General features: G+C 56.9%; 1 protein-coding gene across 3 annotated transcripts in view; it reads left to right on the top strand.

Annotated features, from left to right (window-relative positions):
* CHD5 (chromodomain helicase DNA binding protein 5) overlaps nt 1–14,711 on the top strand; it is a 57,328-nt gene that overhangs the window by 23,443 nt on the left and 19,174 nt on the right. For all 3 annotated transcript variants that reach the window (XR_008996856.1, XM_036925416.2, XM_036925415.2), the window contains exons 11-22: nt 107–318; nt 2,452–2,583; nt 2,669–2,777; nt 3,832–4,023; nt 4,101–4,301; nt 7,108–7,245; nt 7,327–7,448; nt 8,220–8,393; nt 8,787–8,928; nt 10,043–10,174; nt 12,371–12,488; nt 13,803–13,927. Coding sequence is in view for 2 of the 3 variants with exons in the window: in XM_036925416.2 (XP_036781311.2) it covers nt 107–318; nt 2,452–2,583; nt 2,669–2,777; nt 3,832–4,023; nt 4,101–4,301; nt 7,108–7,245; nt 7,327–7,448; nt 8,220–8,393; nt 8,787–8,928; nt 10,043–10,174; nt 12,371–12,488; nt 13,803–13,927 (1,797 nt within the window). In the remaining variant the exon portion in view is untranslated. The remainder of the gene's footprint in view (nt 1–106; nt 319–2,451; nt 2,584–2,668; nt 2,778–3,831; nt 4,024–4,100; nt 4,302–7,107; nt 7,246–7,326; nt 7,449–8,219; nt 8,394–8,786; nt 8,929–10,042; nt 10,175–12,370; nt 12,489–13,802; nt 13,928–14,711) is intronic.

The raw sequence follows: 14,711 nt of genomic DNA, 5'->3' as shown, positions 1-14,711 counted from the left end.
CGAGGACTGTTCTGTCTGGGACCTAGGCTGGGGGCTGGGGAAGCTGGGTCGGGGCGGGGAGCCCAACCCATCTCCCTCCTGTAACCTCTGCCCCCTTCTCGAGCAGCTAGAGCTGTACCACACGGTGATGTATCGCAACTACCAAAGAAAGAACGACATGGACGAGCCGCCGCCCTTTGACTATGGCTCTGGTGACGAGGATGGCAAGAGCGAGAAGAGGAAGAACAAGGACCCTCTCTATGCCAAGATGGAGGAGCGCTTCTACCGCTATGGCATCAAGCCCGAGTGGATGATGATCCACCGCATCCTGAACCACAGGTGTGCGCCTGGCGTGGTGCCCGCGTGTCCTGACACGGGCTCCTTTGCTCTGTAAAATGGGCATAGGGCCACGTCAGGTGCAGTGGCAGCAGGAGGAAGAGACCGAGGGCCCCCATTGACAGCAGTTTGTCCAGCTGGGGGTTGTATGCACACACGTACACATGTTCACACTCATGCACACTCATCACACTCATGATGGGAGAGCAGCTCCAAAGTCATATACATAAAGGGGCAACTTGACACATGGCCTGTGAAGCCTGCACAGAGCTAGACCCTCGTAGGTTGGAACTCTTGTGCTCCTGGGCCTCTGCTTGATACCTTTGGAGGGTCCCAGGGACCAAGGTGGGCCTGAAGTGTGGGGGCAAATACACATTTGCCCCTCCTTTATAGCAACAGCTAATGCTACTGGGCACTACCTACCCCAAGAGGTAGGCATTGTATTTCTTCCCGTTTTATGAATGCAAGACAGGCTTAGCAAGCTTAGGTCCCTTGCCCATGGCCACACAGCCAAGAGGCAGTGAGGCTGGGATTTGCACTCAGAGCTTTCTGATGGTGGCATGTGCTTTCTTGGCCACTATGCCAAACCCCAGTGACCCCAAGACAACTCTTGTTAAGCAATCCAGAAATTTTCCAGGTGACAGTGACCAGAGGCTGCAGAAGGCTGGATGAAGAGACCAGGGCAGGAGGCCCCCAGACTCTGCGAGTTTGGCTTTGGTTTGGTGAGCTCTCGGAGCTCACGCTCATTCTGAGCTCAAGTGTGTGAGAGCTGGTGGTGGCTGGGAAGTGGGCGCAGGGTGGGGCCCAGGTGCCTGCTGCATGGTGGCAGGCTCGGAGCCTCTCACTTGCCACCCATTTGGACTTGATGGGCACCTCCTTGGAGGGACTTGGGAGCCAGCAGATCCCAGGTGTCCTGAATGGCAGGAGTCGGGTAGAGCAGAGGTTACAAACCTGAGCCAGATGCTCAGCTTCCAGTCCTGGGCTCTGTGCCTCTGTGCATCCCATGGACTGAAGAGTGTAGGCTGCAGTGCTGCTGTGAAGGCCAGAGGAGGGTGCCTGGGCCTGCTGGGGCAGCCTTCGACAAGAGGTAGATGGGAGAACTTGACCATGAAACACCCCCTCTTCCTATTCCTAGTCTTCACTGAGAAGAACCCTTAGAAACAGGATCAGCTTCTATGGAAACCCAAGCCACCATTGACCTGACCCACAGTTTTTCACCTTTATTAAATTGCAGGTTAAAACCATTAATGGAAATTTTTCTTACTGCCTCCAAAGCAGGGTAGGTGAATTTCCCATAAAATTTATTACCCAAAGTCTGAGTAACTAATTATTAATTGAAAAAATGTCTATCAGTTTCCGTGGTGACTGGAGACTTTCTCTTGATGGTGCCTGGGCCAGCTGCAGCCACAGCCAGCTTGGGGAGCCATGGCTCCCTGGCCCCCAGGAGCAGCCTGGGCTTGTTTGTGTCATCAGCTCAGGTTGGGTGGGAGGCCTTGAGGACCCTCCCAGGGGCCAGAACCAAGCTGACGTGCAGGTTGCTTCTCTGGAGCACTTGCTCTGTGTGCTGCCTCGGCTGTCAGGTCCCCACAGCCTTGGGCTTCTCCAGAAGAGGTCATCTCACCTGCAGGAATTGCGTCCTTGTTGACTTTGCAGAGGTGGGCCCTGGACTGGCATGGCCATGGCTCTAGTCCTTTGGATTTTTTATTTTTATTTTTATTTTTATTTATTTATTTTTTTTCCTTTGGGTTTTTAAAGTTAGAGCAAAGGTATACAGTCAGGGGAGAACACTGTCCAGCTCAGAAATTCAGAATTCTGGTGCCCAGACCCCATGCCCACAGGATGCATTGCTGCAACAGAGGCTGGAAGGATGCCGGCTCTGCCCCTCTGTTAACACAGCCTCTCCAACGTCCCTGCCTGGTTCTGCCACTCACCCAGTGGCCTCATCCCTCCCTCTCACTAGCTGTGGCCTGGGGCAAGCTGCTTCACCTCTCTGGAGTGGCTGCCCTGGTGCTGCCCTACCTGCTGGGCTGGGGTCTCAGGGGGCCATGGGAGTGAGGGGCTTGGCCTTCCGTGCGAGGACTCCTGCAGCCACTGCCTGCGTGACCCCCTCCCCGCCACCTGTTCACTGTGTTGCAGCTTCGACAGGAAGGGCGATGTCCACTACCTGATCAAGTGGAAGGACCTGCCCTACGACCAGTGCACCTGGGAGATCGACGACATCGACATCCCCTACTATGACAACCTGAAGCAGGCTTACTGGGGCCACAGGTGGGCTGCGGCCACGGTGCCGGGCTGGGGCTCTCGCCCCTGCTGGCCTGAGCTCTGCTCACCGGCCTTGTGTGCTCCTCCCCAGGGAGCTGATGCTGGGGGAAGACGCCAGGCTGCCCAAGAGGCTGGTCAAGAAGGGCAAGAAGGTGAAGGACGATAAGCAGGAGAAGCCTCCAGACACACCCATTGTGGATGTGAGCAGGGATGCGGGCAGCAGGGTGGGGTTGCCAGGGCCTGTCCCTCAGGTTGGCCGTAGGGGAGGCGCGTTCTGCAGAGGACTCTCCTCACCCACCACCTGTGCACAGGGAGCCGTGCTGGGGGTGGAGGCGCTCGCCAGGGGCTTGTGGTTCAGTCCACTCACGCCAGGCCCCTGACAGGACAAGGATGGCGAACACCCAGCCCTCCGGTACCTGGTGCACAGACAGGGAGCAAACAGTCTGTCTTTCGCACACAAATCTATGTTACTTTAGATGAGCTAATCCTGGGCATTTAAATCAGAAAGCGTCTCCAGCTTCAGGAGCACCAAGCTGATAGGATAATTGCGCACGGTTCTTATTTGTTCAGGGATAGAAGACCCCCCAGCTTGCTGCCCCCACCCCCCCACCAGCTTCGAGCCCATCAGGGAGTGGAAGGTTGACTTTAATTCATTTAGCAAACCTCTCCCGTGTGTTCCCTGGGGGAACAAGGGCCCTAGGCTTGTTTCAAGAACTGCTCATCTCCCAGGGGCCCAAGCGGGGCACACGCAGAATATGGGGGATGCCAGAGAAAAGAGTCTGGTATATCAAGAGGACTTCATGGGGGAGCTTGCCTTGAGCTGAAGGGTAAAGGAGGCAAAGAGGGTGATGTTTGGGGTCAAGTGGGGAGACATGTCAGACACATATCAAACAAATGTTGACTGTTTTGTCCCAGATACTGGGACTCAGAGGGAGCAACGGTGAACAGGATCAGCATGGTGACCACAGTCTGGGCTCAGAGAACACAACTATTGGGAAATTGCTCTGAGAGGAGAAATACAGGGCCACCATGGGAGGACGTGGTAGAAACACCTAAGCCAGACTGGGAATCAGGGAGGGCTTCCTGGAGGAAGTGGCATTGAAGCAGAGACCTGCAGGATGAATATGTTAGCAGGCACAAGAGGAGTTGGAAGAGTATTCCAGGATTTCTCTTCCAACTGTGTGTGCAAAGGCTTAGGGTGGGCTCTGGTGGCCCAGGACTCAGGGTGTGTCTGAACCTCTGCCTCCCCTGCAGCCCACAGTCAAGTTTGACAAGCAGCCCTGGTATATTGACTCCACGGGCGGCACACTTCACCCATACCAGCTGGAGGGCCTCAACTGGCTGCGCTTCTCCTGGGCCCAGGGCACTGACACAATCCTGGCCGACGAGATGGGGCTGGGCAAGACAGTGCAGACCATCGTCTTCCTCTACTCCCTGTACAAGGAGGTGTGCGGGCTGGGCGGGCTGGGCGGGCCGGCGGGGGCCGAGGGCAGGCAGCCTCACTGCCTCTGTCTCCCCTCCAGGGGCACTCCAAAGGTCCCTACCTGGTCAGCGCACCCCTGTCCACCATCATCAACTGGGAGCGTGAGTTCGAGATGTGGGCGCCCGACTTCTATGTGGTCACCTACACTGGGGACAAGGAGAGCCGCTGTGTGATCCGGGAGAACGAGTTTTCCTTTGAGGACAATGCCATTCGGAGTGGGAAGAAGGTGTTCCGTATGAAGGTGAGTGTCCCTCATCCCCACGGAGGATCCCAAGAGGTGCCACATCTGCCCCGGGGGCTCAAGGGCCCTGCAGTCTGCCAGGGGTCCCTCAGCTCAGGCTCCTGTAGAGCCAGTGGCCGGCGAAGGGCTTCTCCGTGGAGAGGGTTATTGGCTGCGTCATGCTGTGGGGGTGCTGCTACGAAGTCCACAAACGTGGGGGCTTTGAGCAACAGAAACTTGTTTCCCCCAATTCTGGGGGCCAGAAGTCTGAAATCCAGGTGTGGGAGGGTCATGCTCCCTTCAGAGGCTCTTGGGCAGGCTCCGCACCTTTGCCAGCTCCTGGGGGCTGCAGGCGGTCCTGGGCAGTCCTTGGCCTGCAACTGCAGCCCTCCAGGCTCTGCCTCCATTGGCACGTGGCCTTTCCCCTGCATGGCTGTGTCTCCTCTTCTTATAAAGACCGATGCATACTGGAGTTAGGACCCACCTACTCCAGTATGTCCTCCTCTTAACTAATCACACCTGCAAAAACCCTAGCTCCAAAAAAGGGCACTTCCTGAGGTTCTGGAGTGACATGGATTTTCGGGGGCACACAAGTCACTGTAGTATGCCAGCTGTGTGACCTCTGGCAAGTCACTGTGCCTCTCTGTGCCTCAGATTCTTCTCAGCAAAATGGGATAACACACCTGCCCCACAGAGTTGTGGAGGGTTGAATGAGTGAGCATGTCATGAAGGGCAGGTTTTGATCCAGCTGTTCACCGGTGGGACCTGAGAATGCATTTCTGACAAAAGTCCCAGGTGACGTGGAAGCTTCTGGTCCCCGGACTGCAGTTTGAGAAGCACCCAGCACAGCAGTGGCATGTGGTAGGCCCTTGATAAATCTCAGCACCCACGTGAGCTGCAGGGCTGGGGGTTTATCTCTGGGCATAACATCGTCGGGGTTCATCCTCGTAGCAGGTGTCCGATCTCCTTCCTTTTTTTTTTTGTTTTTTTTGAGAGGGCATCTCTCATATTTATTGATCAAATGGTTGTTAACAACAATAAAATTCTGTATAGGGGAGTCAATGCTCAATGCACAATCATTAATCCACCCCAAGCCTAATTCTCATCAGTCTCCAGTCTTCTGAAGCATAGCGAATAAGTTCTTACATGGAGAACAAATTCTTACATAGTGAATAAGTTACATGGTGAACAGTACAAGGGCAGTCATCACAGAAACTTTTGGTTTTGCTCATGCATTATGAACTATAAACAGTCAGTTCAAATATGAATATTCGTTTGATTTTTATACTTGATTTATATGTGAATCCCACATTTCTCCCTTTATTATTATTGTTATTATTTTTTTAAATAAAATGCTGAAGTGGTAGGTAGATGCAAGATAAAGGTAGAAAACATAGTTTAGTGTTGTAAGAGAGCAAATGTAGATGATCAGGTGTGTGCCTGCAGACTATGTGTTAATCCAAGCTAGACAAGGGCAATAAAACATCCACGGATGCAGAAGATTTCTCTCAAAACAGTGGGGGTGAGGTTCTAAGCCTCACCTCTATGATCTCTTTCCTTTTAAGGCTGAATGACATCTGTTGCAGGACTGGACTGCATCCCGTTTATCTATTCATCTTCGGGGAACACTTGGGTTGTTTCCACCTTTTGGCGATTGTGAATAATGCTGTGAACATGGGTGTGCAAATACTGGTCCGATCCCTGCTTTCACTTCTTTTGGGTCTATACTTAGAAATGGAATTGCTGAGCCATGTGGTAATTCTCTGTGTGATTTTTTTGAGGAACAGACTTAGCTCTTTTAATTTTCACAACGTTCCTCACATAGACAGTAAGGCTCCTGTTTTACAGATGAGGAGACTGAGGCTCAGGTTTGCTGATTAATGTGACCAAGGTCTGGCTTAAAAGGGCAGGGCCGGGTGCAAACCCAGGTGGAGCCTATTGGCAAAGCCTGTGCCACGAGGTTCCCCTCTGTCCCTCTCTGATCCCTTTCCACGGGCACCCTGGGTCGCTGGGGGACCCAGGGCTGGTTTGGCCAGGACAGGCTACATCACCTGTGGGGCCCACTGCAGAATGAAATGCAGGGCCCCGGGCTCAAATGCAGGCCACAGCGTTTTTCTTTTTTTTCATGCTCTCTCTGCTGGCCTGTTGTAGTGTTTTTTATTTGCTATTTAATGTCAAGTTCCCTTGGTACAGGGCTATTCTTGGGGTGAATGTCCCCTCATGCCTAGGCCCCCACCAGGGGCAGAGGTGTCCGTGATCCCTGGGCAGGGCCAGGGTAGGCTTCCCTGGAGGCGGGGCTGCATATGAGCTGAGGCTCCAAGCCCCCAGCACTCTCTCCATTGTTCCATTGCCTTCTCTTACAAAACACAAATTCTGCAATCGTGAAGAATTTCTAACTGGCAACTGTGGTGCATTAAGCCCCAAGTAAGGGGTCCCTTTCTCTGTTTGGATCCTGGCTCTGCTCATGTCCCATGAGCAGACCTGGGAAGAGTTATCCAGGGCCCAGGAGCATGTAAGTGGGGACAGTGGCAGTGTAACCCAAATGGCTCGTGAGGATAGAGCGAGGAGGTGTGTCCAGAGCTGGCCCCTGGGCCCGTTGCGCAGAGGGCGGCCCATGCTGGGCCAGTGGTCATTGCTGTGTTCTCCTTGCGGACACGATGCCGTGGGCTTTAGCTCACCCCTGCGCTCAGTGGCCAGTGTCTTCCCCTCCATCCCAAGGGCTCCCTGGCTCTCTGGGGGTCCTGTCCACACCTCCCTCTCTGTGTCTCCTGAGACTCAGATGCACTCCTCTCCCAACTGTCCTCCAAACGTGCCTCCTTCCCTCCAGAAAGAAGTGCAGATCAAATTCCATGTCCTGCTCACCTCCTACGAGCTCATCACCATTGACCAGGCCATCCTGGGCTCCATCGAGTGGGCCTGCCTCGTGGTGGATGAGGCCCACCGGCTCAAGAACAACCAGTCCAAGGTAGGGGGGCTGGTGCCCGCCCTGGAGCTGCCCTGCTGGGCTGGCCGCCTGTGCCCCCTAACAGGATCCTCTGCTCCAAAGTTCTTTAGGGTCTTGAACAGCTACAAGATCGATTACAAGCTGCTGCTGACGGGGACGCCCCTTCAGAACAACCTGGAGGAGCTGTTCCACCTCCTTAACTTCCTGACCCCAGAGAGGTTCAAGTGAGTCAGCGGGTCCGCTGGGAGGCGGGCGTGGGCAGGCGCAGCCGGGGAAGAAGCCTCAGTGTCAGATGCCGGCTCTGGGGTTGCTCGCTGGGCCTCGGTTTTCTCATCAGTAGAATGGGAGTGCCAGCCGCACTTGCCCCGGATAACCGTGGCAGGGCTGTGGTGCCAGCACATGCAGATTTTTAGTAATGTGGTTTTTTTTTGGCTCTGCCCCAGAAGACCCCCAGGGGTACCCCAGGCCCCTGTCCCTGCCCCCATGTCCTCCAGAAAGACCTAATTGATCACACAGGTGACAGTGACAGGAGGCAGAGGCTAGGGTAGTGGCAGAGGTTGTGGGCAAAGCCAGAGTCCTAGCCAGTGGAAGTCCTCTGGCTTCCTTGTCTTCACCTACCCACCCAGGGCTCAGGGTGGAGAGGCTGATTTTGGAATCATAAGATGCAGACTGGAGGGAAAACTGGAACCTTGGGTACCCCCCAGGCTCAGTGTCCTTATCTGTAAAATGGGTAAAAGTCCTGGAGAGTTCATGTCCAGGGCAGCTCTGGGGACAGAAAGGTATCTGTGACCAAGAGCTCTGATGTGTGAGGGTGACACGGACAGCCAGAGACAGAAGGATACCCAGGGAAGGGCCAGGGCTTCCTGGCTCACCAGCCAGCTGGCCTGCCTTCTGACTCTGGTGGCAGGGGAAGGGCTGACCTGGCTGCCTCTACAGAGGGCTTTGGCATGCTCTAGGCCCCTGCTCCTGGCTCTCATCCCAGCTCTTTCTTGCAGCAACCTGGAGGGCTTCTTGGAGGAGTTTGCTGACATCTCCAAGGAAGATCAGATCAAGAAGCTGCATGACCTGCTGGGGCCCCACATGCTGAGGCGGCTCAAGGCCGACGTATTCAAGAACATGCCAGCCAAGACCGAGCTGATCGTCCGCGTGGAGCTAAGCCAGATGCAGAAGTGAGTGGAGGCCCAGCTGCTGGGGGTCCCCCGGAGCAGTCTGCCTCTGTCCCCTGGGTTTGCCTTCTCCTGAGCTGGCCTGACCTAGCCTTCCCAGGTGGCTTCCCGGAGGGGGTGGGATGGCTCTTGGGCCCCGCTGAGGTCTCGGCTCACCTTCTGCACATGCTTCCTTCTTGGGGCCTCTCCTTGGATGTCAGTGACCAGGGCTGGGGCTGTAATGTTCCTCATAACCTGCTAGGTGACTCTAGGCCTGCAGCTCCCCCTCTCGGGGCTCCCCTTGTTCTCTCTGTAAGTGGTGCGTGGCCCACAGCCCCCCGCCTCCCTGCAGGGCAGAGAGTGGCCTCTCAGAGGCTGCTGCGGCCCCGGGGGGCTGCACCACCTCTCTTGCTGCAGGAAGTACTACAAGTTCATCCTCACACGAAACTTTGAGGCACTCAACTCCAAGGGGGGCGGGAACCAGGTGTCGCTGCTCAACATCATGATGGACCTGAAGAAGTGTTGCAACCACCCCTACCTCTTCCCCGTGGCTGCCGTGGTAGGTTCTCGAGGCTGCTCCGGTGGGTTCCCGTGGCCATGCTGGTAGGTTTCCCATGGCCGCTGTGGAGGGTGCCTGGGGCTGCCGTGGTAGGTAGGTGCCGAGGCTGCTGTGGGTAGTTCCCGTGGCCATGGAGGTAAGTGTCATGGCTGCTGTGGTGCCCTGGCCATTGTGGCAGCTGCTCAGGCCCTCAGTCTTCCCCGAGTAGGCGTACTTGGAGGTGATGCGGGTCCTCTTTGTGTCAGAAGTTTCTGAAAATCGACTCCACCCACTGCTCAGGCAGGCTCCCTCCTTTCCTGGGCTCCTCCTTGTGATCACAGACCAATGGGTGGCACTGGGTCACCCCAAAGTCCACTCCAGCATCAGGAGACCCTGGGCCAGGGTTCCTGGGGCTGACCTGGCTGCACTCGGTCACCAGGGGAGTCAGGCGGGTCCGGGTGGGCCCCGGGCCCTGGGTCAGACCCTGCCCCAGCCCAGTCCATGGTCCTCTCTGAGGCTCGGCCTTTCCTCTAGGAAGGGGACAATGACAGCATCCACAGGGGGAGGGTAAAGACTGGAGGAGAAAGCGCCTTGGAGAGCACAACACACTGTTTCCTACCAGTGTCCTTGCTGCCCTCCTGCTTCCAAATAAACCCCACCTCCTCCTCCAGAACTGGAAGGCGGTGCAGAGTTAGGGGTGGGAGGCCGTGTGCCCACACCCAGCAGCCCTCGATCGCTCTCAGGACTCTGGCGGGGCAGAGGCCTCTCGACTGATGTTCTACCCAGCTGGGGCTCAGGGCTTGGTCTTGCCTGGATGCGCCCTGTAGTGCACGTGGAGACCAGGCCAGATTCCTGCTTGGAGGGTGGCTTAGCTTAGGACTGTGTCGTCTGTCAGTTCCCTGCCGTCTCTGGTCTTGGTGGAATGCCAACAGGGAGAGGGAGAGTGGGACTGGCAAGTCTAGACCCTGCTGGGTAGCATGGTGCTGGGTGCAGCCCCTGCCAGTCCTGGCCTGACCTGGCTTGGGCTTTGTGCTCAGCCCACTGCTGGGCCCTTGTTCCTCCCTGGGGCCTCCTTGGTGCTGCACCAGAGAGGAGAGGGGCGACCCCAACACCCCGCCTTTGGCTGTGTCTGCAGGAGGCCCCTGTCTTGCCCAATGGCTCCTATGATGGTAGCTCCCTGGTCAAGTCCTCAGGGAAGCTCATGCTGCTACAGAAGATGCTCAAGAAGCTGCGGGATGAGGGGCACCGAGTGCTCATCTTCTCTCAGGTGCGTGTCCCTGGAGGCCAGCTGGCCTCCCCGCCTCCCTGAGCTCCAATTCCACACCCTGCATACGTGTCCTGCCCCTGCTAGCTGAGGAGACAGCCCTGCTGGTGTGCCCGTGTGGGCTGTGTGTCACGTCTGTCCTCAGTGCCCTGGCATGGTGCAGCCCTGGCCGGCTGGCTGCCAAGCTCAAGGCGCGCAGGGCCTGCTGCCTGTAAGACCAGCGTCTTCACCACCTCCTGCCCCTCCTGGCCTGCTCCTCCCCAAGCAGTGTGGAGCCTGCCTTCATGTCCAGGCTGGTACTGTAGCCCTGGCCCGCGGCCTGGTTTCTCATGAAGGTGGGCCCTGGGGCTGGTTCGGGGGGAGCTGGTGTGGGGGCAGCCCTGGGAGGCAGCGTTCCTCTGGGGCGGTCAGAGGCAGGCGTGCAGCCCCGGAAGTCTGTTCCTCTGTGACCATTGTTCTTCCTCCCTGTTTGCATCTGTCACACGTCAGTCCCTGGCATGGGGTCTAGTCTCTGTCCTCAAGACACTCACAGTCTAGTGTGGGAGACGGAGGTAGATAGTTACCCAGTCCTGAGGCCATCTCTGTAACAGAGGTCACACTGATGGTCCTGTAGCGTCCTGGTGCTAAAAATGCTCCCGGATGGTGGGACTGAGCCAGGCCCTTTGCTCAAAGCCGGAGACTAGGGTGTGCACGACAGTCAGCTGTTACTGCTCCTGCCTGCAGCCTGCCCCTCCCCAGGCCTGCAGCAGGCTGAGGACTCTGGGGAAAGCTGACCAAGCCAGAGACTATGGGCTGGCCTGAAGATGGGACCCACAATCCCCCATCCCTACCAACACAAGACATGGTTCTAGGCTGAGGCCTTGAGGAACCAAGTCAAGGGAACAACATATTTCCTAGAAATGTGCAGAGGGAAAGTGACAGGAGCAGAGCCCTCCCACCCCAAATGAGCCTACAAACCCTGATTCCAAGACTCGTGAAAAAACTGAATAAGACATCCCACGAAGCAGTACATAGAACCCAGATGAAAAGAATAATAGAATAGCCTGAAAAAGACTTCAGATAAACATATTTAGGATCCTCAGAAATAATGGAGTAACACCCATAAATCATGAAGAAATCAATCAAGCACAAGCAGGAAGAAATGAAATGAATAGTTGGCTAGAAAAAGGATCTGTGTGGAATTGAGATTAAACAGCTCAACAGACTGGATAAACTCTCAACACTGTTGAAGAGAAGACCACACAATGGGAACCTGGCACTGAGGAATTTCCCCAGAATGCAGGACAGAGAAACAAAGACAAAAGTGAGGAATCATGTGGTGGACACCCAGAGAGTCTCCAGTGATTTCCAACAGTAGTAGTCAAGGAAAATATAGATAAAATGGTGAAGAAGCCAGATTCATGATAGTTTGCAGACCTGGAGAAAGGCGTGAGGTCTCAGATCTGCAGTGCGCTCTGGAGTACCAGGCAAGATAAATGTGAGTGAATCTCCAGGCTCATCGTGGGGAAGCCATAGCATTCAGACCTGGCCCTTATGAAGGAGTGACAGACAGGCTGTCTGTCCTCAGATTTCTCATCAGCCACAGCGGGTGGCAGGAAACAATTGCAAAATATTCAATACCCTGCAGGAAAATGGTACTGATAACTTTGTATCCAGCTAAACTATCTCTCAAGAATGAAGGGAAATACACAGGGTTGTGGGAGCTCAGAAGGGACTGCTTTTCTCTTCTCATAGGGAGGAGTGAACTTAGGGAGGACCTCACAGAGGAGATGCTGTTTGGGTCCCCTAGGCAGTAACGGGGTGGGCATTCCAGGGAGCGTCCAGGTGTTTGGCGATGGCCAGAGGATATAAAGGAAGCATTGGGAAATGAAGCCCAGATGGATGGGGTGCCAAGTCCTGCCAGCCTGGAATGCCAGGGGGAGGGTTTGGGACTTTGTTCTGTGAGGTGAGAGCGGGGAGGCCCAGGGTCTGAGCTGTGTTCAGGAAGATGGCTTTGGGGCTGGTGTGGGGGATGGAGTGGCTCTGGGGGTTCAGGGGAGCCTGTGCTTCTCTCCAGAGAGCCCCGTGTCAGGTCTGCCTGGGTCCCATCTGTCTCCCCAGTCAGCCCACCACCCGCAAATTGTCACGGAGTTCCTGCCCACAGCCCCGTGGGAGTCCTTGCTCTGGGGCAGCCTCTCAGGCATACCATGTCCCCTGCAGATGACCAAGATGCTGGACCTCCTGGAGGACTTCCTGGAGTATGAGGGCTACAAGTATGAGCGGATTGATGGGGGCATCACCGGGGGCCTCCGGCAAGAGGCGATCGACAGATTTAACGGTACCCCTGCCTCACTAAGGGGTTCTTGATTGGGACCCCATGTCTGCTGCTTCTCCCAGGCTCAGATCGTAGCCAGGTCACCCGTCTAATGTTCAGATCAGCTGCTCCCCAAAGGGCTGAAGAAGGCTACCGGTTCTTCAGTCCGAAAAGCTGCCCCTTAGTTTTAAATGCTAAAAGGAATTGATTTTAGGGACCCTCCAGGGCCTGCTGCGGTGCTAATGGGCCCAGTAGGTAACCCCTGTTCAGAGCTGAGAAGCGACCAGAGACGGGCAGAGTGGACGCGAGAGCTTTTGTTACTGGATGAAGCTGGTGCTGAGGGTCTGGCTGGCACTGGTGGGCTTCTGATACCAACACCAGCAAAACCAGCAGTTACAAGCTGTGCTGGACAGAGCCTGCTGCTATGAAAGGGTTGGCAGGGAGGGCCGGAGTGTGTGCACCGTGTGGCAGCTTCCTAGAGAGCTGGGGAGCGAGGGGCAGGCTGCACATGCCAGAACGCCCGGTCTGCTTGCTTCCTTGGCTGGACGGAGAGGCGGGTGGAGAGGCCGGGAGCCCACCCCGAGTGGAGAGGGGAGAGGGGAGGCGGTCAGCTGGACCAGTGCCTCCTCAGTGTCAGGTCTGCAGCCAGCAGCCACCTGTCCTTTCCCTGGTCCCACCCTCAGAACAGGGCTGGCCCCCTGCCCCAGCACCCAGAGTGGCGGTTCCTGCTGCCCACTTACCAGCGGCAAAGCAAGTAGAGTTTCAGGACCTAGACGTGACCCAGCCACACGTGGAAGTGGGCGTGGCTGAGGCATTGGGTGGACTGGAGACTTGTTTGTAGCTCGGGGGACCGTGGTCAGTCCACTTAATGAAAGGCCCCGAAGGTCCTGAGAACCAGCTGTCCTGAGACAGTGGCCCGGGCCCTGGAGCCATGATCTGAGGGTCCCCTGGCCCTGCTGGCAGCACCGGGTGGGGGGAAGCTGGGAGGGCGTGAGGGACGGGCTCCCCTGGGCCTCAGGGCCTCCTGGGGGCTGACCCTCGGTGAGCGCTCTGCTCCTGTTTGCCGGCTGTTTGCAATTCGTTCTTCGTGTGTGGGCTTTGGAAATAGATTCCCTCCTCCTTCTGGTTCCCTCCTGTCGGGCCAGGGCCCAGAGCGCGGCTGGGGGCTGAGCAGGGCTCAGGTGGGCCGCTCTCTGCTCTCCCAGGACACGGCCGCGGCCGCTGCTGTCTGTGATGAGGCTGCGGTCCCCCCCGTGGCCGCTCCTTTCCTTCCCTCTGCCGTCCCCCTCCCCCTGCGCCCCTGCTTGAGGCCCCGGCTCGCCCTCCTCTCTTCCTCAGCCCCTGGGGCCCAGCAGTTCTGCTTCCTCCTCTCCACGCGGGCCGGTGGCCTGGGCATCAACCTGGCCACGGCAGACACGGTCATCATCTACGACTCGGACTGGAATCCGCACAATGACATCCAGGTCTGTGGCCCTGACCCCGGGACCCTCTTGGCAGGCCCCTTGCCGCCCCTGGTCCTTGGGCTTTCCCTCCCTCCCCGCTCAGGCAGCCTCGAGGTCTCAGCCTCAAGAGGGGCCCCGGGAGGTGAGCAGGGACCCAGAGAGGGCAGGGGACGTGTCCACGGACATACAGCGGTCTCTGTGCTGGCGATAACCCCTGGTCTGTCCTGTCACTCTCAGGACCAAGGCTGTGAAGGGGGGCAGGATGAGGGAATCCTGGGGTCCAGAGGGGGCTTGTTTGAGAGGGAACCTGGAAAACAGAGTGGGGGCGATGAGGCGTGTTGGAGGCGGGGAGGGGAAGAGATGGGACAGGGGCCAATGGGGCTGGTGAGGAGGGCCGGGAGGGCCGGGGGCTGGGAGGCTGTGGGAGCAGAGACATATCCTGCTGTCCCCCGGCTGCCCCGCTCTCCCCAGGGACAGGCGCACACACACACACACACACACACACACACACACACACACACACACTCCTGTCTCATGCCCACATGTGTGCACCTGTACAGTCCCCACACTGCGTTTGTGGTAATCACACAGGGCTTATAAAATGATACATGCCAGCAGACCCCTAATGCAGAACCCTGGGTATATCCTCCAGTCATACGGGCAGCTCCTGGGCCACGTGGCCCTCAAAAGGTGGCTGTGTGTCCCCAGCACCTGGTCCTGCAGCCCCATTAGGGGCTCACTCCCAGGGAGGTGCAGCCCCTTGGCCCTATGACCACCATCAGGGTTCATGTGGCCTCACAGCACC

The sequence above is a fragment of the Manis pentadactyla genome, chromosome 4 (assembly GCF_030020395.1).
Source record: "Manis pentadactyla isolate mManPen7 chromosome 4, mManPen7.hap1, whole genome shotgun sequence".
Taxonomy (NCBI): domain Eukaryota; kingdom Metazoa; phylum Chordata; class Mammalia; order Pholidota; family Manidae; genus Manis; species Manis pentadactyla.
This window is presented reverse-complemented; position numbering and strand designations above follow the sequence as displayed.